Here is a 24,800-nt window from a genome sequence, read left to right as displayed (position 1 = left end):
TAAGGAGCTGCGTGGTTTGACTCAATTCATGGCTTCGCTCTCTTGCTGAATCGTGACTGGGAAGTATGTGAATTGTGGCTGCCCATCCGTCAACTGTTTCCAGAACGATCGTGTGTGTCAGGATGAATGCGACCCTAGTGGAGCGGGAAACTGTCACTGAGCATCCAGGGACTGAAATCCGTTCTGGCCCTCTCCTGCTTCCCGGGTTTCCCCTCCTCTGGAGCGATAGGAGGAAGGGCTATGCAAATGAACCCCTTTCTATATAGGGGTTCATTCCCACCCCCCTGGCACCTTTGGCTGCTGAAAGGAAGAACGGGATGGGTGTGCCAAGAAGACGCTCTCTCCCTCTGTTCCTGCTGGGTGCTCTGCTGGCTGTGGGGGCCGCAGAAGGTAAGCGTGTGCATGTGTGGTCAGGGGCAAGTGCCATGTTGAACACCTACCTGCTCGGGGTTTCCCTTCTAACAAGACATGTCAATATTTCAGGCTTGTCCTATTTGATTTAGTGAGGATATAGTTTTGTTTGCTTCATTTGTTCAAGACAAGGATAGCCTTGAACTCCTGATCCTCATGCTTCCACCTCCTAAGTACTGGGATTCCAGATATAAACCCTGGCGCCCAGCTTTATATGTGAAATTTAGGACGGAGCATGGAAGTATTCCTATCTGACTCAAGGGACAAGTAGGCACAGCAGTGATTCTGAGGCCTCCTAAGACAGGCAGCTGGAACGGGGGCTCCAAGGTGGTAAAATGAATGGGAGATCCTTGACGTAATATCTTCAGTGCTTGTGGTAGGAGATTTAAGGTGGAAAGAAAGAGAATGTGGTATCCAATAAGACCTAGCTGGTACTGCCTTCTGCACTTGGGGTGGGTATGGATGACTATGGCCCAGGCCTTACATTCCAGGGCTGGGAGAGACAAGCAGAAGGGTCTCAGCTGAGCATCACATGAAAGGACTCTGGGGGATTGAGACCTCGTGACAGGAGCAAAGGGGAGGGAGTTGAGGGTGGCCAGAGGGTCTGGAATGTCCCGTGCTGCTGAGGAGGGAGGGTGGAAGTCAGAAAAGAACGGTATGTCTTATGACTGCTCTTGCTTCAGTGGTCGAACACTCTCTGAGATGACCACAGACCAACCCCCAGCAGCAACTCTGGCTTCCCCGTGGACGTTAGAATCGGGATAAGGACAATTTCTGCTACACTACAGTATATATACTATATCCTACATGTCATATATATCATATCATATCATATATATCATATCATATCATATCATATCATATCATATCATATCATATCATATCACGGCCTCCTTTTCTCTCTCTGGATCCCTGGTCTCACAAACTTCTAGAAAGTTCCCTACTCTAGCTTCTTCATTTGTACTGCAATTTCCAGGGTTTTTGCTTGGTTTTTCATTCCTTGGGTCCCTTGTATCCCAGGCTGGCCTTGAACTCACTTCGTAGTAGATCCTTTTGATTCTCCCTCCTGGGTGCCAGAATCACAGACAGGTATGTGCTGCTAGCTTTTTTTTTTTTTCTTTTCCTCTTTTGCTAAGTGCCTTAATGTATTTTGGAAATGTCCTGTTCATACCCACACCTCTGAGGCTCTTAAGATACTGTGCTTACATTTTGAACACTGACTTTAATTATTATTTTTTTCTACCATGTGAGTCTGGGGAACCAAACTCAGGTTGTCAGGCTAGGCAGAAAGTGTCTTTACCTAATAAGCCATCTCGATTGCCTGAGAATTTCTTCTGAATACATAGACAAAAGCACCAGCTAATAAGGATAAAGCAAATGTATCAAAATGTGGGTAGTTGTTGGATTTGGGTGAAGGGATGTGGAAGCCGATTACAGTTCTTCTCTTGTCAGATATACGTTTAGCTCTGGTCTCCCAGTGTAACCCCAGCTGTCCTGGTAATTACCATGTAGACCAGGCTGGCCTCCAACTTTGCAGTGATCTTCCTGCTTCTGTCTTCTGAGTGTTAAGATTATAGACATGAGGCCGGGCGGTGGTGGTGCACGCTTTTAATCCCAGCACTCGGGAGGCAGAGCCAGGCGGATCTCTGTGAGTTCGAGGCCAGCCTGGGCTACCAAGTGAGTTCCAGGAAAAGGCGCAAAGCTACACAGAGAAACCCTGTCTCGAAAAACAAAAACAAACAAAAAAAAGATTATAGACATGAGACACTATACCCAATTTAATGATAATAATCATGTCTGCTTTGTCCCCACCTCCAACCTGGGTCTACTCATTCCTCCCTCCTTTTTGCCACAGTCTTCTTCTTCTTCTCTCCTTCTTCTTCTTCTTCTTCTTCTTCTTCTTCTTCTTCTTCTTCTTCTTCCTTTTCTCCTCCTCCTCCTTCTCTCCCTGTACCTCCTCTTCCTCCTTCTCTTCTTCTTTTCTTTTGAGACAAAGTTGTGTAGACCAGGCTAGTCTGGAACTTTTATGTAGTTCATGCTGGCCTTAACCTCATGGTGAGTCTTTTGCCAAAGGCTCCTGGGTACGGACTGAGATTACTTTTGTGAACCACCATGTCCTGGTGCCACAGTGGCCTTTTTAAAATACACATATCACCATGTTAAAAAAAAAAATTCTGTTCGGGCGGTGGCGGCGCACACCTTTGATCCCAGCACTTGGGAGGCAGAGGCAGGTGGATCTCTGTGAGTTCAAGGCCAGCCTGGTCTACAGAGTGAGTTCCAGGACAGCTAGAGCTGTTACAATGAGAAAACCTGTCTAAAAAACAAACGAACAAACAAAAAAACCCAAAAAAAGAAAAAACAAAACAAAAAAACTCTGAAGGGCTGAAGAGTTAGCTCAATGGCTGTTCTTGTAGAGGACTTGGGTTCAATCCCCAGCATCCATATGACAGCTCACAACTGGTGTTTGTAACACCAGACCCAAGGCATCAGATGCCCTCTTCTGATCTCAGGGGTCACCAGGCATGTACTTGGTGCACAGACATATATGCGGGCAAAACAATCACATAAGAAAACAATATATAATATATTTGGGTTTTCGAGATAGGGTTTCTCTGTATAGTCTTGGCTGTCCTGGAACTAGCCATAGACCAGGCTAGCCTTGAACTCACAGAGATCTGCCTGCTTCTGACTCCTGAGTGCTTGGATTAAAGGCAGCATGTGCTACCACTGCCTGGCAAGAATGAATATTCTTTAAAAAAAAAAAAATCTGAACAAGCTGGGCAATGGTGGCGCACGCCTTTAATCCCAGCACTCAGGAGGCAGAGCCAGACGGATCTTATGGGTTCGAGGCCAGCCTGGGCTACAGAGTGAGTTCCAGGAAGGGCTCCAAAGCTACACAGAGAAACCCTGTCTCAAAATAACAAAACAAATCTGAACAGAAAGGCACCAGGTGTATAGCATCTGTGATTGCACTCAGGAGGCAGAGGCAGGAGAATGGGAAATTCTAGGCTAGCCTAAGCTACACAGAAGACCTGTCTCAAACAAAACCACCAACAACAACTGAAAACCAACTACCTGCAAAGAAGGAAGGTCGTACACCTCGGACTGGAACTGAGGTCCCTAACTCAGCAGTTCTCAGTCTGTGGGTCTTGACCCCTTTGGGGGTTGAATGACCTCTTCACGGGGGTCGCCGAAGACCATCGGAAAACAGATATTTACATTGCGATTCGTAACAGTAGTAAAATTACAGTTATGAAGTAGCAGCAACAGAAATAATTTTGTGGTTGGGGTCACCACAACATGAAGCGCGTATTAAAAGGTCTCAGTGTTAGGGAGGTTGAGAACTACTGCTCTAACTCATCTCCTCAGCCTCATTTCTCACAGTGTCGGTCAGCCAGAGACCGACAAAAAATTAAGTGTTTCCCAATGTGCTTATAACCCTGGGCTCAATCTTTAGTACCATAAGCTTTTCAAACTTTAATTAAATTTATCTAACTTCCACATATACCCCATGGTCTAGTGTGTGTGTGTGCACGTGTGTACATGTGTGTACGTGAGCATACACACACAGAAATAAATAATTTAAATAAATGAAAATTTAAAAAAGCATTTTGGATGTGATGATGTGTGCCTTTAATCCCAGCACTTGGGAGGCAGAGGCAGGAGGATCTCTATGAGTTCAAGGCAAGCCAGAACAAATTTCAGGATAGCCAGAGCTACTCAGAGAAACTCTGTCAAAAAAAAAAAAAAACACACACACACACAAATTTTTTTTTGTTTCTGTAATTATTTTGAGAGTGGGTCTCTCTGTGTAGCCCTGACTGTCCTGGAACCAATTCTGTAAGCCGGGCTGGCCTCAAACTCACAGATCCTCCTGCCTCTGCCTCCTGAGTGCTGGAATTAAATGTATGCACCACTACACAAAGCTAAACATTTTTAATAAAAGCATTTAAAGAAAATTTAAGAAGAGGGTTGAGAATACCTCAACCAGTGGTAGATCCTAGGATCTTTTTTTTTTTTTTTTTTTTTGGTTTTTCGAGACAGGGTTTCTCTGTGTAGCTTTGCACCTTTCCTGGAACTCACTTGGTAGTCCAGGCTGGCCTCGAACTCACAGAGATCTGCCTGGCTCTGCCTCCCGAGTGCTGGGATTAAAGGCGTGCGCCACCACCGCCCGGCTAGATCCTAGGATCTTATGGAACATTCCTTTTAGGATCCAGGAACCAGGACTGGCTTGGTGTCCCACGGCAACTTAGAACTCACGCCTGGAACAGGCAGCTGTACCCTGAGTGGACAGAGGTGCAGGGGCCTGACTGCTGGAGAGGTAGGATTTGAATATTCTGGGGAAAGGCATGGTGGGAACTGGATAGGAAGAGAGTAAGAACTAGGTTAAACTGAAGCAGGTTGGCAGAGAGATTTGGAGAGGAGAAGCCAGCCTCTCAGCTAATGCAGCTTCCCTTCCCAGGTGGCCAGGTGTCTCTGAAGGTCAGAAATGATGGACCTACGCTGGTTGGTGCAAATGCCTCCTTTTCCATTACCCTACACTTCCCTGAAAGTCAAAAGGTACTGCCAGATGGGCAGGTTATCTGGGCCAACAACACCATCGTCAATGGTTAGTACCTCTCTCAGTACCTCCTGAGCCTTATTCCAGGGGCTCAGATTCCCAGGTATCTCCAGTAAACCCAGGGAAACCTCCTTTCTCCTCCTCCTCTCCTCCTCCTCCTCCTTTTCTTCTTTTTGTTGTTTCGAGGTAGGTTTCTCTGTGGTAGTTCTGGCTGTCCTGAACTCGCTCTGTACACCAGGCCTCAGAGATCCTCCCAAGTGCTGGGATTAAAGGCATGTACCACCACCACTCGGTTCCTCTTCTATTTTTTAACAGTACTGGGTTCAAACCTAGGCCTTCACACATGCTTGTCAAGTGCTATTCCATTTACCGTTATCCCTCATAGACTCTTTTAAAAAATTATGTTTATATTCAATGCAGTCAATATATACTGTAAATATATAAAATGTAGTATATACTTATTGCACTAAAATTAGAAAATGCAGATAAAATCGGTTTCCAAATTAGAGAACAGCAGATTCCTGAAGTTGCATGGGCTTACATGTTCATCCATCACTAGATGTGACCCTGGATGGGTAAGTTGCTGTGAGTTTGTTTTCCTGCCTATAAAGTGGGTGTGGTACCTTGACAGATTATTACCCAGATGAAAACAGACTCATCTATATAAAGCGCTCAGACAGCCGGGCGGTGGTGGTGCACACCTTTAATCCCAGCACTCGGGAGGCAGAGGCAGGCGGATCCTCTGTGAGTTCGAGGCCAGCCTGGTCTCCAAAGTGAGTTCCAGGAAAGGCGCAAAGCTGCACAGAGAAACCCTGTCTCAAAAAACCAAAATAAATAAATAAATAAATAAATAAATAAATAAATATAAAGTGCTCAGCAGGGTTGCACGGACCTACAATAAATATTTAATGTTAGCTGCTGCTGCTCTTAATCTCAAGAGAGCCATTGTAAACATTTTAGTCTATGGCTAGCCAGTCTTTTATTTATGTTTGATATGCATGTGAGTCTCAAGTTGGGGTTTCCGTACATCCCCACTCTCCAACTACCATCCCATGTGGGTTATAGTGTGGAGATTGTGGTTCCAGCTAAGGAGTACTTCTACAGTACTATTCCGCTAGGAACTATTTTAGGAGTTTGAGTGCGTACAAAAGAATGCCGGGCTTGAGGTTGACTCTATCTACCTTCCAGGGAGCCAGGTGTGGGGAGGACAGTCAGTGTATCCACAGGAACCTGACGATGCCTGCATCTTCCCTGATGGTGGACCCTGCCCGTCTGGTCCTCCGCCTCCAAGAAGAAGCTTTGTCTATGTTTGGAAGACCTGGGGTGAGACCTCCTAGCCACCCCTTCCCAATATAATCCTACCCAAGCAACCCACCCTTCCAAACACCTGGAGGAACTCCTCAACCTCCCTTCTCTGAAGCCTTTTTCAAACTGTACCTCTCCGTTCTCTTTAACCAGTTCCCCCCCCCCCCCAACACACACACACACTTCTCCGCTTTTGTCTCGGAAACTCTCAGGACAATACTGGCAAGTGCTGGGGGGCCCCGTGTCCAGGCTGAGCATTGCAACAGGCCACGCGAGGCTGGGCACCCACACCATGGAAGTGACCGTGTACCACCGACGAGGGTCCCAGAGCTACGTGCCCCTTGCTCACTCCAGCTCGGCTTTCACCATTACGGGTAAGAGCCTAGAGGGGAACAAGGCCAGGCCGGCAGAGGGCATGAGGTAGGGAGGCTGGCTTGGACAAGAAAGAGGAAGGGATGTCCAACCTTCCGCGGGGAGGGGCACAGAGACCTGGGCAGAGAAACGTGGGGCTTAGAGACAAAGACCTGGCTAGCCAGCTTGTGTGTGTGTGTGTGGAGAACGTGGCTGTGAAGAAGGTGTGACTCAGGCTCGGCTCTTAATTCTTCTGGCTCCAACCCCAGACCAGGTCCCCTTCTCCGTGAGTGTGTCCCAGCTGCGGGCCTTGGATGGAGGAAACAAGCGCTTCCTGAGAAACCAGCCGCTCCTCTTTGCCCTTCAGCTGCACGATCCCAGCGGCTACTTGGCTGGGGCTGACCTCTCCTTCACCTGGGACTTTGGAGACGGCTCTGGGGCCCTGATCTCTCGGGCAGCTGAGGTCACTCACACGTATCTGGAGTCCGGCTCCGCCACTGCCCAGGTGGTCCTGCAGGCTGCCATCCCCCTTGTTGCCTGTGGCTCCTCCCCAGTCCCAGGGACCACAGACGGCTACATGCCAACTGCGGAGACACCCGGGACCACATCTGGACAGGGGACCACTGCAAAAGCTGGGGGGACCACAGCTGGCCGGATGCCCACTACAGAGCCCTCTGGGACCACAGCTGTACAAGTGCCAACCGCAGAGGGCACAGCTACGACCACCTCTGAGCAGCGGCTGACCTCCGCGGTCCTCGACACCACCGTGGCAGAGACGGCGACCGTACGGGGTGTAGACACCACACCCACAAGGGCCTCTGGAGCCACAGTTGCGCAGGCAACGGCCACAGAGTTGGCGGGAACTACCACTGAAGAGTTACCCACCCCTGAACCCGAGGGTCCCGATGCTAGCCCATTCCTGCCTACAGAAAGTTCCACAGGTAAGAACACGTGAATGACGTTCCGGGAGGTGGGTTATCTGTCGGTTCTCTACTCTGAAGTCTTCACCCAAGATCCAGACGCCTCACCAAGTCCTTTCTGTAGCATTGTGGCCGCCTCGGAATTTTCACTAGCTCTAAAGCCTCCAGATTGTCTCAACCACATGCAAGAGATGTAGCGTTCAGGAAATGAGATTTCACACACACACACCCCAACCCCAAGTCACAAGGGAAGAGTGAGCTGGATTGTTCCCCCCTTCCAAGGATAACGGCTAGGAAGCCAAGGGGGACAGCCTGTGGTCATTCACAAAGCTCTGTCACATGTCCTGTTCAAGCATAAATGCAGAGATGCTTCAGGTTCTGACAGACTGATTCTCCATTCTCCACTCCTGAATTCCTCCTGCGAAGCAAAATAAATGAGTGAGAGCTGATGCTGAATGGGGTGACAGAGGTCTAGTCCAAGACCTAGCCCAGTGTGGGACATGATAAATATCTGGAGACTTTTTTTTTTTTTGGTCATTTCTTTTTTTCTTCATTAAAAAAAAAATGTGTATGGTGTTTTGCCTGCATTTATATATACCGCTTGTGTGCCTGGTGCTCATGGAGACCAGAAAGGGCATCAGGGTCCCTTCCCCTGGATGTGGAGGTACAGATGGATATAAGCCACTATGTAGGTGCTGGGAATCAAACCCAGTTTCTCTACAAGAGTAACCAGTACTTGAAACCACTGAGGCATCTCTCCAGCCCTGGAGTTGTGTGTGTGTGTGTGTGTGTGTGTGTGTGTGTGTGTGTGTGTCTACAAGAATAACCAGTACTTTAAACCATTAAAACATCTTTCTAGCCCTGGAGTATGTGTGTGTGTGTTCTCTTTCCCTGACTATGTGGACAAAACAAACAAAAACAGCATTTTTTTTCCTTTCTAGCATAGCTTCCTTATACATAAAACGAGACCTACCAGATCTTTGCTGATTCAAAGCCTACATACTCTAGGAGCATGTAGCCTTGGCTGTACTTGGGGCAAAGCCTGCTTGGTCTCTGTCTCCAAGAGAGTGATATCTCCTGACTTTGCCCCCTTAAATCTTTTCCTGACAGGATCCATTACCCCTCTACTGGATGGCACAGACACCTTAATGCTTGTGAAGAGACAAGTTCCCTTGGATTGTGTTCTATATCGATATGGTTCTTTTTCCCTCACCCTGGACATTGTCCGTGAGTCTTGCCTGTGTTGGGGACTGAGGAAGGGAGGTATAAGCCGCCTGGGCTGGGCAGTAGTAGTGGCATACCTTGGGAGAACTTACTTGAGAATACTCTAACGGCAGAGACAGTATTGGAAGAGCATCCCTTGGGCTTTCTTGCGTATGGTCTTGGTAGAAGAATACTAATTTAAAAAGTTGCAACCTTGCAGAGGGTATTGAAAACGCTGAGATCCTGCAGGCTGTGCCATCCAGCAAGGGTGATGCGTTGGAGCTGACTGTGTCCTGTCAGGGCGGGTGAGTGTCCTACTGGTCGCCCCGTGAACTCTTTGGAATGACTGTCTTTCTCTCTGTTGTTCTGCCCCTTCTCAGATCTCTTGATGCAACCTCACACTCTTTCAGGCTACCCAAGGAAGCTTGTATGGACATTTCGTCACCAGGGTGCCAGCCCCCTGCCCAGAGGCTATGCCAGCCTGTGCCGCCAAGCCCAGACTGCCAGCTGGTCCTACACCAGGCGCTGAGAGGTGGCTCAGGGACCTATTGCCTCAATGTGTCTTTGGCTGACGCCAACAGCCTGGCAGTGGCCAGCACCCAGATTGTTGTTCCTGGTGGGTACTTAGACAAGAACTAGGAGAACGGGAATGGACAGAGGACAGCTGGGCAGGGACAGACACTGAGGCAGCATCTGGGGTTCTGCTCACAGGTCAAGGCGGCGGCGGCCTCGGGCAGGCTCCCTTGCTTATAGGTGTCTTACTGGGGTTGGCGGCTGTGGTCTTTGCATCTCTGATTTATAGGTAAGAGCCCTGCCATCCTGGTCCTCATCCACTATCACCATCACCCACCCTTCCTTCAGGGGTGACAGCATGGTGTCCAGGAGAGCCCAGGTGGGGAAGTCTTGTGGTACCTTTGAAATAGCTTTAAATGTCTGAGGATTAATGGTATTAGAAGCTATGTGGGCAGGCCTCTTGGGGAGCGAAACAATTGATGATGTGAGGCTGTGGTTACTACTAAGAGTGGGTCAGAGGTTTGGTTTGGTGGGGAGGCACCTGCCACAAGGCTGACCACCTGGAATCAATCCCTGGTGCCCATAGGCTAGGAGAGAACAAATTCCCCAAAATTTCCCTCTGGCCTCCACGTGTGTACCATGGTATGGGCTGCCCCTGCTCCAAGTAAATAAAAGTTAAAAACAAAACCAGGGCAGTTGGGGTGAAGCAAGTTATTCACCAATGAGAAAGGTAGATTCAGCAGGACGTGGTGGCGCACGCCTTTAGTTTCAGCATTTAGGAGGCAGAGGCAGGCGGATCTCTGTGAGTTTGAGGCTAGTCTGGTCTACAGAGTGAGTTCCAGGACAACCAGAGCTACATGGTAAGACCCTGTCTCAAGAAGCGGGGGGTGTTGGGGGTGAGGGGGATGTCAGACTCCCCAGCTAGCTAGAGGTGCTAAGGGCCTCAAAGTGGAGACATTTATAGGGGTGAGGGGGGATGGATGGCAGGGGCTAGAGAGACAAGAGTAGATGAGCACTAGGTAGGGGAAGGGAGAGGGGATGCAGGATGTGCACAGGCAGGATGCCGCTGCTGACCCCTTTCCCTTCTCTCCATGCTAGGCGCAGACTCGCGCAGCAGGGCTCAGTTCGCCCTGCTTCCCAAATGCCACACGGTCGCACCCACTGGCTGCGCCTGCCCCCAGTCTTCCGCACTCGCCGCATCGGTGAAAACAGTCCTCTCCTCAGCGGGCAGCAGGTCTGAGTACCCTCACGATGCTGTGCATTTCCTGGGGTTGACTGACGGCAATGCCCGCATTTCCTGCGGTCTTCCCTTGGAGACGACCAATACCAGAAATAAATTCTCAGAACCTTGCGCTAGGGGTTTTTGTTTGTTTGTTTTGTTTGCTCTTCAATCTGTCTCTAAAGGGGTGAAGGTAATAAAAAGGGATGTATCACTCATTTAGCAGATCTCCCAATGATGGAAAAAGACACTTTATTAGATGAGGCACTTTCAATGTTATGTGTTTTTGGTATGAATGTGTCTGTGGGAACAGTGAGGTGGTGAGGGGTAATAAATACTGTGAAGGAGAGAAACATCCTTCTGGGCTGACAGGAGCGTGTGGCAGCAATGTACAGAGCATAGAGGGAAATCTCCAGGAACAGGGAGGTGGGCGCAGGGCAAAGTGCATCCTCAACTCCAAAAGCCAAATAAATTGTGGGAGCTGGAGGCTGGGCCCATAAGCATGGGCATCTGGTTCTTATGGGTGATCTTGATCTGAAAGGGAAGGACACATATTTGGAAACCTGTCCTGGTGCCTTATGGCTGAGACATTAGGGTTCTGGGGTACTGAGGAGCCAGAGTTTGGCAAGAATGGTGCCCAGGGGACCAAGGGCACCAGGAGGAAGTGAAGAAGCTGCAGAATGGAGACAGGTTCCATGGAGCCCGGGGGTCCAGCTTCTGCAGGCATAGGCAATACTCACCGTGCAGGGCGCCTGCATCCAGGGTTCCCCATCAACTTGCATGGGGAGGGTTTTTGTGGTCCTGTGGGAGGTCAACAAGGAAGATGTTTGAGATTTTTCTTACCCACCAAAACATTAAAACTCTGGCTTTCTCGGGTTGGCTTTGAAACTTCTGTCATGGAGGAAGAGCTAAGAAAGTGATTCCCACCACTCCCACACACCACCACCTTCCTTTCCTCAGGAGCCCTGGCTGGAGCCCTCCTTACCGGAATGTGATCTCGGAGCATTTGGCCAGGCGATGTCCACAATTCTTGAGCTTGGTGTAGATCTGGCCCATCTCAATGACACCCTCTATTCCTACTACTTCCAACCGCTTGTCACTCATGTCTGGGGGTTCAAGGTAGAAAGGAGAGGTTCTCCCGTAAGACGTCACACCTTCCTTCCCTCAGCTCTGACCACTTTAGCTCCGAGGGCACTTGTCTCACCTGGCACACAGGTTTTCAGGATATCGGGGTCTGTAATGATTTTGGCCACGTTCCCTAATGCCTGGTTGATTGAACTGGTATCCCCATGAAGTCTCCGGGTATCACCCCAGAGGTTGGAGCCACCATGTGTACTGGTGATATTCAGTACTGCAATGCCTTCTAGGGATACTTCACTGAGATCCAGCGGCTTCCCACAGATCTGAGGGGAGAGGGACAGAACTCAGCTAGAGAGGGCGTAGATTCTCACCTTATAACATTGTCATGAAATGTGGCTGCTCCTGCTGGGATTAAGGTGTGCAATAGAAGAAAGCAAAAAAAAAAAAAGACCTAATACACACACACACACACACACACACACACACACACACACTTATATATATATATATATATAATTGTTATTTGAGATAGTAGTTTTTTTTCTGCATAGCACTTGGCTGTTCTAGAACTCGCTCTGTAAAACAGGCTGGCCTGAAAAATCAGAGACCCACCTGCCTCTGCCTCCTGAGTCCTGGGATTAAAGACTTGTGCCACCTAAGAAATGTATTTATTAGCCCAGGATGGTGGCCCATACCTTTAATCCCAGCATTTGGGAGACAGGCAGATGGATCTCTGTGAGTTTGAGGCCAGCCTAGTCTACATATTGAGCTCCAGGACAGTCAGATCTACATAAGAGAGACCCTGTATAAAAAAAGATGTATTTATTATTTGTCTGTATGTGAGGGGATGGGGGGACATGTATGTGCGCTTGTGTAGTAAAGAGGACAATTTGCAGGAGTTAGTTCTTTCCTTACACTATGTGGGTCATGGGGACTGAGCTCTGGTCATCAGCTGGTTACCTGTTGAACCACCTCACCAGCCCAGGGACTAGTATATCTTAAGAACTTGGCAAGTCAGGGTTGGAGAGCTGGGTAATCAAATAAATATAGGTCCACACATGTGTGACTTTCCCAGGGGCTCCTGAGTAGGAAATGAAAAACTTGTAATCTCAGCACTTAGGGCTTTGAGGCAGGAGGATTGCTGTAAGTTCCAGGCCAGCCTTGGCTACAATGTGATACCCCGTTGAAGCCGGGTGGTGGTGGTGGTGGTGGTGGTGGAGGTGGTGGTGGTGGTGGTGGTGGTGGTGGTGGTGGTGGTGGTGCACGCCTTTAATCCTAGCACTTAGGAGGCAGAGACCAGCCTAGTCTACAGAACAACTCCAGACAGGCTCCAAAGCTACACAGAAAAACCCTGTCTGGGTGGGGGGAGTGGAAAAAAAAGTTGAAAAGCTGTGGGTTCAGTGGGTATTATCATACGCACCTCAACTGTCAAAAACTCTTCCAGCTTTTTGCATGTTGAGAAGATGGATTCAGACGTGGCAAATTCCAAGTACCACAGCTTGTTTTTCATTCTGCATCAGCCCCAACAAAAAGCCCAGAAGAGAAGAGACCGTTACACAGTGACAAGAAAAGGTGCCAGCTTCCCAACTCCAGGGGGGACGGCAGTAGCTTTGGCTCGGGTGTTTCCTCGCGGGTGTTTCTGACTATATCTAATAGCCTTTGGTGCCAAATTTGGTCACAAATCCAGTCTTTGGAGACAGGATTCTTCTGTGTAAGCCTAGCTGCCCAGGAACTCAGAGATCCTCCCAAGTCTGCCTCCCAAGTACTGAATTAAAGGCGTGTGCCACCACGCCTGGCACAAATCCAGTCTTGACACCGAGTGTCCATTCCGTCTCTCTCTTTTTAACATCTTATGCATTTGGTGTGTACGCTCACTCATGCATACAGACGTCAGTCGACAGCCTGCAAGAGTTAGATCCCCCTTTCCACCATGTGGGTTCCAAGGGTCAAACTCAGGTCATCGGGCTTGGGTGTAGATAACCACTGGGCCACCCTTCTCCCCTCTTTTATTTTTTTTTTTTCCTCACCTGCTGTTGAACCTCTCAGGGTATTTCTCTCGCATGAGGTGGAATTGGTGAGCAATTGAAGCATCCTGGAGAGTTACAAGCATATCTTAGGCATCAGACTTCTCCCTGTTCAGAGGTCTTTCTCTACTAAGTTCTCTTCCCTTTCCTCTCCCGCCCCACCCTTCCCCTCTTCTTTTTGCCTCCCCGCTCTGGAGCAGAGCATGTCTCAAGTGCCTCCTGCAACCCACACCACTATGTACCTAACTCCCAATTTCCCTGTGTCTCTTCCTTTCTGATCTCCTCCAGCCTCGCCCACACTTCTCCCTTCTCCCCACCCTACTCCACTGACCACACCAATGGAGAAGTAGTTATTGATGATTTGAGAGGGGACTGGATCACTCTTCTCATTATTTCCTTGAGGTATCACTTCCAGTAACCATCGATCGAGATACACCACCTTACTTATCTCTATGTCCTTGAGAATCTTCCCCAAATTCTCACCTTCGTAACCTAGGGGTGGAGAAGACATCTTTGTACGGGTCCCCGAACCTCAGAGAGCCTACTCTGAGCCCACCTGCACAGACTCCCGAGGACCCAAGCCCCCAGGCTTCTGCCAGTGAAAGGGCAAGAGCCCCAAGCTCCTTGAGCCAATGGTAAAGTCAGCATCTTGCTATCTCTTCCACCCTGTTATGGAAAATTAACATCCCCAGGGTGTGTGCATAGACAGACATTACTCCAAATACACCTTGAATAGTGAAGGACAAACCAGGAAAAGGCTGGAAAAGATGGGTGACAGCAGGTTGGGGTGGCTCATGTCAATCCCAGCATGTGGCAGGCCAAAGGAGGACCACTGACAATTTAAGACCGTCCCAGGCTACATGGGAGTTCAAGGCCAGCCTCAAGACACAAAAACATAGCTATGCAGTGGTGGCGCATGCCTTTAATCCCAGAACTTGGGAGGCAGAGGTGTAGTGGGTAGCCATTCCAGCTTGGATCTGGAAGTTCCAACCCCCATTGAGACTCTGGCAACTGTCACGCCTATGAGGCGGGGCCAGGGGAGGCGCCTGGAGACCCGAGATCTGGATGGGCGAGCGCTCTCTGTGTTCCCGGACTCTAGACGGTGGAGGTTGACCGAGCAGAGCTCCAGAGAACAACGCTGGATTGCGATACACCTTCCCTAGACCCTGCGACCTACCTATCCCTTAATTTGTGAGTTACGCCATTAAATAAATATCCTTTTAATTACGTGGAGTGGCCTTAATAATTTCACCAATATCTGGTGCCCAACGTGGGGCCTGTACCCAGGACCCTGAGATTAAGAGTCTCATGCTCTACTGACTTCATAGGCCTAGAGAATATGGCATTTAAATAACTTAGAATTCTGTTGACGTGAGACACAATTGCTCCTGGCTGCACCAATTTGATCCTGAGAGAATGTTGGGCTTCTAAGACATTTCCATTTGGAAGTTTGTCTTTTTGGCACAAAATGGCCTACTGGGCAAAGAACTGCCCTTGCCTTGACGTCTGACAGTACAAATGCAATGCTGTCCTTTCTGGACAAGCAGGACACAAGGAAAGCGACCACTGTACTCTGCCAAGACAGGGTAACATGGTCTTTCAGAATTCCTGCTTCTGAAAATGGTCTGTCAGATACTCTAGGCCTGTAGCCAATTTGAATGCACCAACAATGCTAAAAAATATTAGGTGACTGTCCAGGCTGCCAGCTGTCTTGGTCTACTCTTGCAAGATTCCCAAAAGTTGCTTGCATCCATCTACCATCTCTCAGGTACCATTATGTTCCTTCTCAGGTCTTTGATGGGATTGAAGACTAACAGTTATAGTTACAACTTAGTATATATAATATCTTAGATAGAACATATTAAGTATTAGATTCAGGTTCTTTAGGATAGGACACCTTTTGGAACGATCTTTATAACATGCCATTTACCTATGCTCTATACTTCTCTGGATTTTAGTATGTGTTTCTTTTTTTGTTGTTGTTGTTTTTTTGGTTTTTCGAGACAGGGTTTGACTGTGTAGCTTTGTGCCTTTCCTGGTACTCACTTGGTAGCCCAGGCTGGCCTCGAACTCACAGAGATCCGCCTGCCTCTGCCTCCCAAGTGCTGGGATTAAAGGAGTGCGCCACCACCGCCCGGCTAGTATGTGTTTCTTGCTTGATATTGTTCACATTGATTGTAGTTCCATCTTATCTAGGTCATTATCCCTCATTATTCCTGGACAATATTTGATAACCATTCCTTTGTACATAGTCTTGTATTAGTTTAGAACCTTCTTATTTAGACAAAAAGGGGGAGATGTAGTGGGTAGCCATTCCAGCTTGGATCTGGAAGTTCCAACCCCCATTGAGACTCTGGCAACTGTCACACCTACGAGGCAGGGCCAGGGGAGGCGCCTGGAGACCCGAGATCTGGATGGGCGAGCGCTGTGTTCCTGGACCCTAGACGGTGGAGGTGGACCGAGCAGAGCTCCAGAGAACACCGCTGGATTGAGATAAACCTTCCCCAGACCCTGCGACCTACCTATCCCTTAATTTGTGGATTATGCCATTAAATAAATATCCTTTTAACTACGTGGAGTGGCCTTAATAATTTCACCAATACAGAGGCAGGCGGATCTCTGAGTTCAGGGCCAGCCTGGTCTACGGAGTGAGTTCCAGGACAGTGAGGGATACACAGAAAACCCTGTCTCTAGCAAACAACAACAACAACCCCACAAAAATCTGCCAACAAATAAATAAAAATAAAATTTGTTATTTTTGGATTTTGGAACAGGGTTGTAGCCTTAGCTGTCCTGGAACTTGCTCTGTAGACCAGGCTGGCCTTGAACTCAGAGATCCCACTGTCTCTGCCTCCCAAGTGCTGGAATAAAGGTGTGCACCACCACCACCCGACAATAACTTAAAATTAGGTTAAATACACACAAGCTTAACAGAATGACGAAGATATGCCTTGGTAGTAGAACATGTGTCTATCATATGCAAGAACTACATTCCATCCCCAGCACTGTAAAACAAAAAAACTATGAAAAACAACAATTCAAAACTGGAAAAAAAAATCACCTGTAACAGATTGCATTCCCCAGCATTAAAGAAAAATGCTTAAAAAGCCTGGGGCATAGCTCCATTGTTGTGCTTGCCTCGCATTGTGCACGGTCCGAGGTTTAATCCAAAAACAAAACAAAAATTAAAGCCAAAACAAATTTACAGATCAGTGCATTGAAACCCATAACAAAAAAGTAACACAGAAGAAGAAATACCAATAATATCCTATTAAAGATGTTCAATGCTACTATAATCAGAAGAAATTTAAAACCATTAACTTTGTGTTGCTTATCAGATCAAAGTAACGATTAATGGGCTTATTAATAAACTGGCACTCTCATTTGCTGTTAGCGTAAGTAGATTACTCATGTTTTAGAAGGTAATTTGGCAATTTTTTAACCAAAATGTTGTAGTGGACAAGGAGTGAACAGAATTGGGAAGGAGGCAGACTTTCAAAGAGGCAGCTTAAAATTTCCAAATACTAATTAGAACTCGTTAAATTTCTTATCACTGCAGAGCCAAAAAGCACCAGAGGTGGGGCATGGTGGTGCATGTGTTTAATCTAAGCATTTGGGAGGTAGAGGCTGTTGGATCTCTAACAGTTTGAGGCCAGCCTGGTCGACGTATCAAGATCTAGGCCAGCCAATACGACACAGTGGGACCTTCTCAAAATTGAAACACAAAAACAACCCTCTCCCCACCCCAAAACAGACCAGTAACTTGGTACTTCAGACTAGACAGACAAAGTTATGGGTAAATCGTTTGCAGTAAATACAATTAGCTAATCCTTCCTGGCCCAAACTAACAAAACTAAAAGGTAAATTTGTGGCATTAAATTTAGTTAGCTATTTTGTTTTATTATTATTAATCTTTATTTTATGTGTATAGGTGATTTGCCTGCATATGTGTCTGCATACCACATGCGTGCCTAGTGCCTACCGAGGTCACAAGAGGGCACTGGGTCCCCTGGAACTGGAGTTGCCATGTGGGTGATGGGAACTTGTGTCCACAGTCAGTGTCGTCATCGTCCGTGTGTCCCGTCCGGGCGGGCCCCCCCCCCCTCGCCCCCCCGACAGGGTTTCTCTTTGTAGCTTTGGAGTCTCTCCTGGAACTCATTTTGTAGACCAGGCTGGTCTTGAACTCACAAAGATTCGCCTGCCTCTGCCTCCCGAGTGCTGGGATTAAAGGCGTGTGCCACCACCATCCAGGAAAAAAAAAAAAAAAGGTTTTAAGGAGCTAGAGAGATGGCTCAGTGGTTAAGAATTCTGATTGTGGCCGGGCAGTGGTGGCGCACGCCTTTAATTCCAGCACTCGGGAGGCAGAAGCAGTCAGATCTCTATGAGTTTCAGGCCAGCCTGGTCTACAGAGCAAGTTCCATGGCTACACCAAGTCTCAGGCCTGGAGGTGGTGGTGCACGCCTTTAATCCTAGCACTCAGGAGGCAGAGCCAGGTGGATCTCTGTGAGTTCGAGGCCAGCCTGGTCTACAGAGCGAGATCTAGGACAGGCACCAAAGCTACACAGAGAAACCCTGTCTCGAAAAACTGAAAAAAAAAAATCTATGCCACAAAATGTGATGTAGGTATTGGAAACAATAAAATACAATAATAAGGAAAGACTGTCAAGACACGTAATTAATGAAGAAAGTCCTGGAACAATCTGTCTAGTGTGACCTTGTGAGTTTGTTAAAATGTCACATGTGTGCTGGGCTAAAGAAGCTCAGGGGTAAAAAGCTTGCCCACAGGATGGGGACCAGAGTTGGAAAATACAGAACCAAGAACAGTTAGACACAGGAGCATGGGTGATGTATTCCCAAGGCTTCCTCGGGGAGCTGGGAGCTGGATACAGAATACCTGGAAGTCCATAAGCCAGCTACCCTGGCAAATCCATCAGGAAAAAAGACAAGAGGCCCTAGATTTCAAAGGTAGTGGTAGAGGGTCCACCCTGGAGGTTGTCCTTCTGAGCTACACACACACACACACACACACACACACACACACACACACACAAACCTGCATTTACACACACATATGCACACACACACCAAAATAAAACTATGTGTGGGCACATACATGCACATAAATACATACATTAAATAAAATAAAACAACACAGGGCAACAGTGAGATGGCCCAGTGGGTAAAGGCATATGCCGCCAAGCCGGAGTACCCGAGTTCGATCCCTGAGACCCACATATTAGAAGGAGAGAACCGACTCCTGCAAGTTGCCCTCAGACATCCACTTGTAACCATGGCATCCTGCCTGCCACTAATTAAATAAATGTAAAACAGAACAGAAGCTGAGCATGTTGACACATCCATGTCATCTCAGCACCTGGGAGGCTGAGGCAGAAGGATCACAAGGCCACATTGCCACAATCTGTCTCAAAAGGAAGGGAGGAAAGAAAACGATGAGAAGATTCTGTATTGGTGTGTATCCAGAATAGCATGGAGAAATAGACCCCAAAACTTCAGGGAGTAGCTTATAACTGTTAACTTTCTGGGCATGTGTATCTGAAATATTTATATTAATTTGTTTACTATTAAGTATTTATTGTTTTTGTTGGGTTTGAGCAGCTGTGGGACTGGCGGGTGAGAGAGATTTGTCCTGACCTTGGGCCAGGCAGGACCAGAAAAACTTTAGCTACAGTTAAGTTTTTGGTTTTTTTTTTAAGATTGTTTAGGACTCTTGCCAAAACCAGTATTTTATACATAGTTCTCTATTTAACTGTTTTTCTTCTTCTTCTTTTGTTTTGTTTTTGTGACAGTTTTTCTCTGTTTAACAGCCTTGGCTGTCCTGGAACTCGCTCTGTAGCCCAGGCTAGCCTCCAACTCACGGGGATCCGCCTGCCTCTGCCTCCTAAGGGCTGGGATTACAATTCTTCACTTAGCCTCTGAAATTTCACTCTCTTTTGTTACAGGACCCCCTTCATAGAAGCCATTCCTTCATAGCTTCTCTCCCCAAAGACCCACATTTGAATCTTACACTCACACAGGGGAGCCAGGTCCGGGGCCTTTCTGTGTCGGGTCCCAGTTCATTCCCAGACAGGAAAATGTGTCCAGAAGTTTGAGACTGTACCGGACACAGCAAGACTCTGCCTCAGATAACGACAATTATCACAGTCAAGCACAATGTCAAAGAAACCCACAGAGGCCGCAGTCAGATCTTTAGGACTGTTGTTGCAAAAGGCCGTGAGCCGTCGTGTGGGTGTTGGGAATTGTGCCCAGGTCCTTTGGAAGAACAGTCAGTGCTTGTAACCGCTGAGCCATCTCTCCAGTCCTGGGTCTTTCTTTTAAAGCTCCCCCCATGCTCCAGCAAAAATCCCCTTGACCACTTACCTCTTCCCCATCTTAGGCAACGCGCCAGATCGTTTCCAGTGCCCAAGGGCAACACAGCGACCGGAGGCACCACGGGCAAGTTGGCTTTGTCTGCGGAGGCAGGTGAAGAGAAGGATGGAGGGAGCGGGCCCTGGGGCACCACACCCCCATCCCCTGCCCCGAGGGAGCCTGAACCTGCACTGACCAATGGACTCTAGAATCCAGCCTACTGTGCCGTCTCCGCCACACACCAATACCCGGAACTGAGGAACGTCTTTGAAAAATCTGAGCCTGAGATAAAAGGGAAGGAGAGAAAATGAAGAAGGATAACTGGAATTTACCCAGGTCCTGGACAGATAAGTCACATCTTGTCTCTCATTCTTATGACCCTGTTTCCTGTTGTGGGATATCACTTTATGCAAAGGTGTGTTACATCTGTTTGTGCTGCATCTGCTTAGCTATGTGAAGATGGGTTGCTGTTCCACCTTGCCTGCCTAAGGCACCTGATTGGGCTAATAAAGAGCTCAACAGCCAATAGCTAGGCAGGAGAGGGATAGGTGGGGCTGGCAGGCAGAGAAAATAAGTAGGAAGGATCTAGGCTCGAACAACAAGAGAGAAGAGAGAGGAGAGAATGAGGGAGAAAGAGGGAGACGCCCAGAGCCAGCCGGCCAGCCACAGAGCAAGCAGTGACAGTCAGAAACACAGAAGGAAAGGAAGACAAAAAGCCCTGAGGCAAAAGGTAGATGAAGAGAAACAAGTTAATTTAAGTTATAAGAGCCAGCGGGACAAGCATAAGGCTGAGCACTCGTAACTAATAACAAGTCTCTGTCATGGTTTGGGAGCTGGTCAGTGGCCCAAAAGAAGGCCTGTTACAGTTCCCCCTTGTCCAAAGACTCCAGGGCTGAGAGGCTGGCAAAAAATGCCAGACATGGTGGTGTGTGTTGTCATTCAAGAGTTGCCAGGGAAGCCAGAGGACCTCTGGGCTAACTGGTCAACCAGGCCAGCCTAGTGAGTGAGCTCGGAGATGACCTCCTTAGAGGTGACACCCGAAACCGTTCCTTGGCTTTGATTTGCCCAAACACCCTCCCCCACAACTCATCCTTCACACACACACACACACCCCACACACACCTCACACACACACCACACACATCCTTCACACACACACACACACACACACACCACACACATCCTTCACACACACACACACACCACACACATCCTTCACACACACACACACACCACACACATCCTTCTCTCTCACACACACACATACCACACACCACACACATCCTTCACACACAGACACACACACACCTCACACACACACCACACACCTCACACACACCACACACATCCTTCACACACACACACATCCTTCACACACACACACACACACACCTCACACACATACCACACACATCCTTCACACACACACACACACACACCACACACACACACCCACCCCAGTGATAATAATAAATAAATATGTAACGAGCTGGACAAATAGCTCAGATGGTAAAATGCCCTCTCAGCACAAAGACCTGAGTCTTGATTCCTAGAACCCATGTTAAAAAAACAAAAACCAAAAAAAAACAAGGTGTACCACTGATAAAAAAATTAAGAAAAAAAAGATTTGAGATTTTAGTAAGGGTAGAGAAAGGACAATGGGAAAAGTTTATCCCTCCATGGTTTGAGAAAGCACTCCGTCTCCATCCTTCGAGAGCAAAGCCAAGAGAATCAGAAAATCAAAAGTAAGAGGGACATAATAACATTAAGAGAAAAAGCTTTTGGAAATCTGAGCTCCTGGGTCTTGTCTCCTCTCTCTCTCTCTGTCTCTCTCCATATACTACACACACACACACACACACACACACACCACACCACATACATACCACACCACACACATATCACACACACACATACCACACACACACATATCACACACACACATACCTCACACACATACCACACACACCACACATCCTTCACATACATACACACACCACACTACACACACACAAACAGCACACACATACCACACCACACACATACCTCACACACATACCACACCACATACATACCTCACACACATACTACACCACATATATACCTCACACACATACCACACACACACACACCACACACTACACACACACCACACCACACATACCTCACACACATACCACACACACACACCACACACACACTACACACATACCACACCACACCACACACATACATACCTCACACACACACACACACCACACACTACACACACACCACACCACACATACCTCACACACACACACACACCACACACTACACACACACCACACCACACATACCTCACACACATACCACACACACACACCACACACACACTACACACATACCACACCACACCACACACATACATACCTCACACACACACACACACCACACACTACACACACACCACACCACACATACCTCACACACATACCTCACACACATACATACCACACACACACACACACACACACACACACACACACACACACGCCACAGCCCCCACACCTTCTGATACAGCGTCTCACCTCCTACACGCCTATACTCACCCCTGCTCTGGACCGTCCTTCAGGTTGAACACCTGCCGTGGGTTTAGCATGTACTGGAACTTCCACAGCACCCTGTGTGATAGAAAAGGGGACGTGGCGTGGGTGACAGGAACACTCTGCACTCCATCTTCACAAACTCTGCCTGAACGTCTACCCCAGAGGACCCCTCCCTCCACACCCCCTCCCTCCCTCCACACCGACCCTCCCTCTCCCTGTCTCCTCACCTCTGCCCCTGCTTCCCCCCACTCTTCAGATTGACAAAGACTAGAAGTGGGTGGGTGTTGGGAACAGGGTCAATCTGCGGGGGAGGAAAGTAAAGAAAGCAGGATTTTGTCAAAGATAAAGGCGGGTCCTTCAGAGCCATGGGACTGGCATCCCCCAAGACGCTTCCCCTCTCCTCCTGTTTCCTCTCCCCCTCCTCCTCTACCAAGGTCGACCTTTTATTAGACAGCAGGTATCCCCTACTTTCTACTTCAGCCCCTCCCAAGAAGGCTCCGATCAAACGCTGGCATGACCTTTAGGCCCAAGACCCTCAGCCCTGTACCCGAAGAGCCTTAACGTTGCAGAGGGTTGTATCGTCTGTGGTCTTCAGTTTGCGGTCTTGTCCAGACGCCTGGGAGGGGAACAAAGAAGGGGACGGAAAGGTGGGTTATCCAGGAATCGAAGGAGAGGGTCTCACTCGGACCCTAACGGTCCTGGCTCTCTGTTCTGAATGTCACTCTGGCTGAGTATGGTGTGCTGTGGGATGGTCTGTATATCAAATGACGGCCCTAACAGAGAGGAGAATTGAGAGGACAGGAAGGCAGAGGGAGACACTGCCAGCCGTCGCTATGACCAGCAGCATGTGAAGACGCCGGTAAGCCACGAGCCTCGTGGCAAGGTATAGATTTATGGAAATGGATTAATTTAAGCTGTAAGAACAGTTAGCAAGAAGCCTGCCATGGCCATACAGTTTGTAAGCAATATAAGTCTCTGTGTTTACTTGGTTAGGTCTGAGTAGCTGTGGGACTGGCGGGTGACAAAGCTTTGTCCTGACTGTGGGCCAGGCAGGAAAACTCTAGCTACAATGGTGGCTCACACCTATCCTATAATCCCATCCCTTGAGTGGGGAGCAGAGGCAGGCAGAGCTGAGTTGCAGGCCAGCTTGGTCTATACAGCAAGTTCCAGGGTAGCCAGGGTCACACAGTGAGAAACAAAACCACATGTCAGACCGAAGGTGTTCTCTCTGTAGAGGTGTGTGCACGGGAAATCGGGGATATGCTCCTGTCGCTCCCCAGCTGCGGCCTGACGGTCTTACCAGGACCCTGGGGTAGATGGAAGAAGGAGGCAGTATATGATCCCGGAGCAGCCCACAGTCGCACTCAGGACCCACAGCCTGCAGACAGTCGTCGTGGATCTGGGAGCACAAAAGGAGAACAAACCACGCGGGAGACTTTTATCAGTTCTCAGCTCGAAAGTCCCGACAGGAAAGAGAGCCCTCGGGAGCAAGAATAACTGGCAGTAAGAGAGGAGGACTCTGGGTCTCAGCCTGGAGGGACAGCCCCTGAACTGACCTCCAGGTGGCACCACACACAATGCAGTCCTGTCAGGCTGTGGTAGATTCGGATCTTTTTCTGGCAGCGGTCACAACGCCCAGAATCACAGCCTCCTCGAACCCACACGTGTGTCTGGACCTTGGGGGGGGGGAGAGGCAGGCCCTTGTCTGGGAGGGTCTTGGGTGGGGGGAAGGGCAGCAAGGAGGGTAGGGACCAGGCCGGGATGGGGTTGGCGGTGTGGGGATGGATCGGGCACAGGGTCACTCACACCAATGTCTTTCCGCGACTTGGCATAGGTGCTGACTTCACAAGGCAGGGCCTTCATGGCACAGTGGTCATGAACAGTGTACTTACAGACTGGGGAGAGGGAAGAAGGTCAGAGCCTCAGCCGTGGCCTTTCCCCTCTTGCCTTTCTTGGGAGTGAGGAAGGATTGCTTACTGGAACAAATCATGCAACCCTTGCTGCCAGGTTGTGGTAGAGAATTAAAGTTTGCAAGGGCAAGCCTTGTCTCTCTCCTAAAAATGCACACGCCCCCTCCTCTCTGTCTCTACCTTGTCCCCATGCTAGGCTGGAACGGACAATAGAGAGTCCAGGCCAGCCAAAGCTACAGAGTGAAACCTTGTCTCGATAAAATAAGTGAGTCTTTGATGTACTGCAAAACAACAACGCCCCCCTTTAATGTGTTGACTGTATTTGTATGTGTGTGGGCATGCATGTGCC

At 48.5% G+C, this 24,800-nt stretch overlaps 2 protein-coding genes across 5 annotated transcripts in view; one reads left to right on the top strand and one right to left on the bottom strand.

The window, feature by feature from the left end:
• The first annotated feature begins 280 nt into the window (after positions 1-280).
• Positions 281-10,615, top strand: Pmel (premelanosome protein). Its single transcript, XM_028855504.2, has 11 exons — positions 281-390; positions 4,622-4,732; positions 4,874-5,020; positions 6,161-6,295; positions 6,490-6,651; positions 6,898-7,569; positions 8,659-8,775; positions 8,972-9,056; positions 9,162-9,367; positions 9,463-9,553; positions 10,363-10,615. The coding sequence occupies exons 1-11, from the start codon at positions 318-320 to the stop codon at positions 10,502-10,504; spliced, it is 1,941 nt and encodes a 646-aa protein (XP_028711337.1). The 5' UTR covers positions 281-317; the 3' UTR covers positions 10,505-10,615.
• A 103-nt stretch (positions 10,616-10,718) lies between these two features.
• Dgka (diacylglycerol kinase alpha) overlaps positions 10,719-24,800 on the bottom strand; it is a 31,737-nt gene continuing 17,655 nt past the window's right edge. For all 4 annotated transcript variants that reach the window (XM_037196660.1, XM_037196661.1, XM_028855469.2 and 1 more), the window contains 15 exons: positions 24,348-24,436; positions 24,098-24,217; positions 23,842-23,940; positions 23,089-23,157; positions 22,769-22,842; positions 22,545-22,616; positions 20,150-20,235; positions 19,966-20,055; positions 13,919-14,079; positions 13,591-13,655; positions 12,984-13,074; positions 11,688-11,886; positions 11,469-11,589; positions 11,224-11,284; positions 10,719-11,017 (listed from right to left, as the gene is read on the bottom strand). In XM_037196660.1, coding sequence (XP_037052555.1) covers positions 10,934-11,017; positions 11,224-11,284; positions 11,469-11,589; positions 11,688-11,886; positions 12,984-13,074; positions 13,591-13,655; positions 13,919-14,079; positions 19,966-20,055; positions 20,150-20,235; positions 22,545-22,616; positions 22,769-22,842; positions 23,089-23,157; positions 23,842-23,940; positions 24,098-24,217; positions 24,348-24,436 — 1,481 coding nt within the window. In that variant the 3' untranslated portion in view covers positions 10,719-10,933. The remainder of the gene's footprint in view (positions 11,018-11,223; positions 11,285-11,468; positions 11,590-11,687; positions 11,887-12,983; positions 13,075-13,590; positions 13,656-13,918; positions 14,080-19,965; positions 20,056-20,149; positions 20,236-22,544; positions 22,617-22,768; positions 22,843-23,088; positions 23,158-23,841; positions 23,941-24,097; positions 24,218-24,347; positions 24,437-24,800) is intronic.

This window comes from Peromyscus leucopus, chromosome 18 (assembly GCF_004664715.2).
Source record: "Peromyscus leucopus breed LL Stock chromosome 18, UCI_PerLeu_2.1, whole genome shotgun sequence".
Lineage (NCBI taxonomy): Eukaryota > Metazoa > Chordata > Mammalia > Rodentia > Cricetidae > Peromyscus > Peromyscus leucopus.
The sequence above is the reverse complement of the archived record's forward strand: the minus strand, read 5'-3'. Positions and strand labels throughout refer to the sequence as shown.

Excerpts from the sequence above, each read along its gene's own strand:
- Pmel (XM_028855504.2), top strand. The coding sequence starts at position 318 with ATGGGTGTGCCAAGAAGACGCTCTCTCCCTCTGTTCCTGCTGGGTGCT. Across the intron at positions 391-4,621 it reads GGCTGTGGGGGCCGCAGAAG|GATCCAGGAACCAGGACTGG; the intron begins GTAAGCGTGTGC and ends CATTCCTTTTAG. Across the intron at positions 7,570-8,658 it reads GCCTACAGAAAGTTCCACAG|GATCCATTACCCCTCTACTG; the intron begins GTAAGAACACGT and ends TTTTCCTGACAG.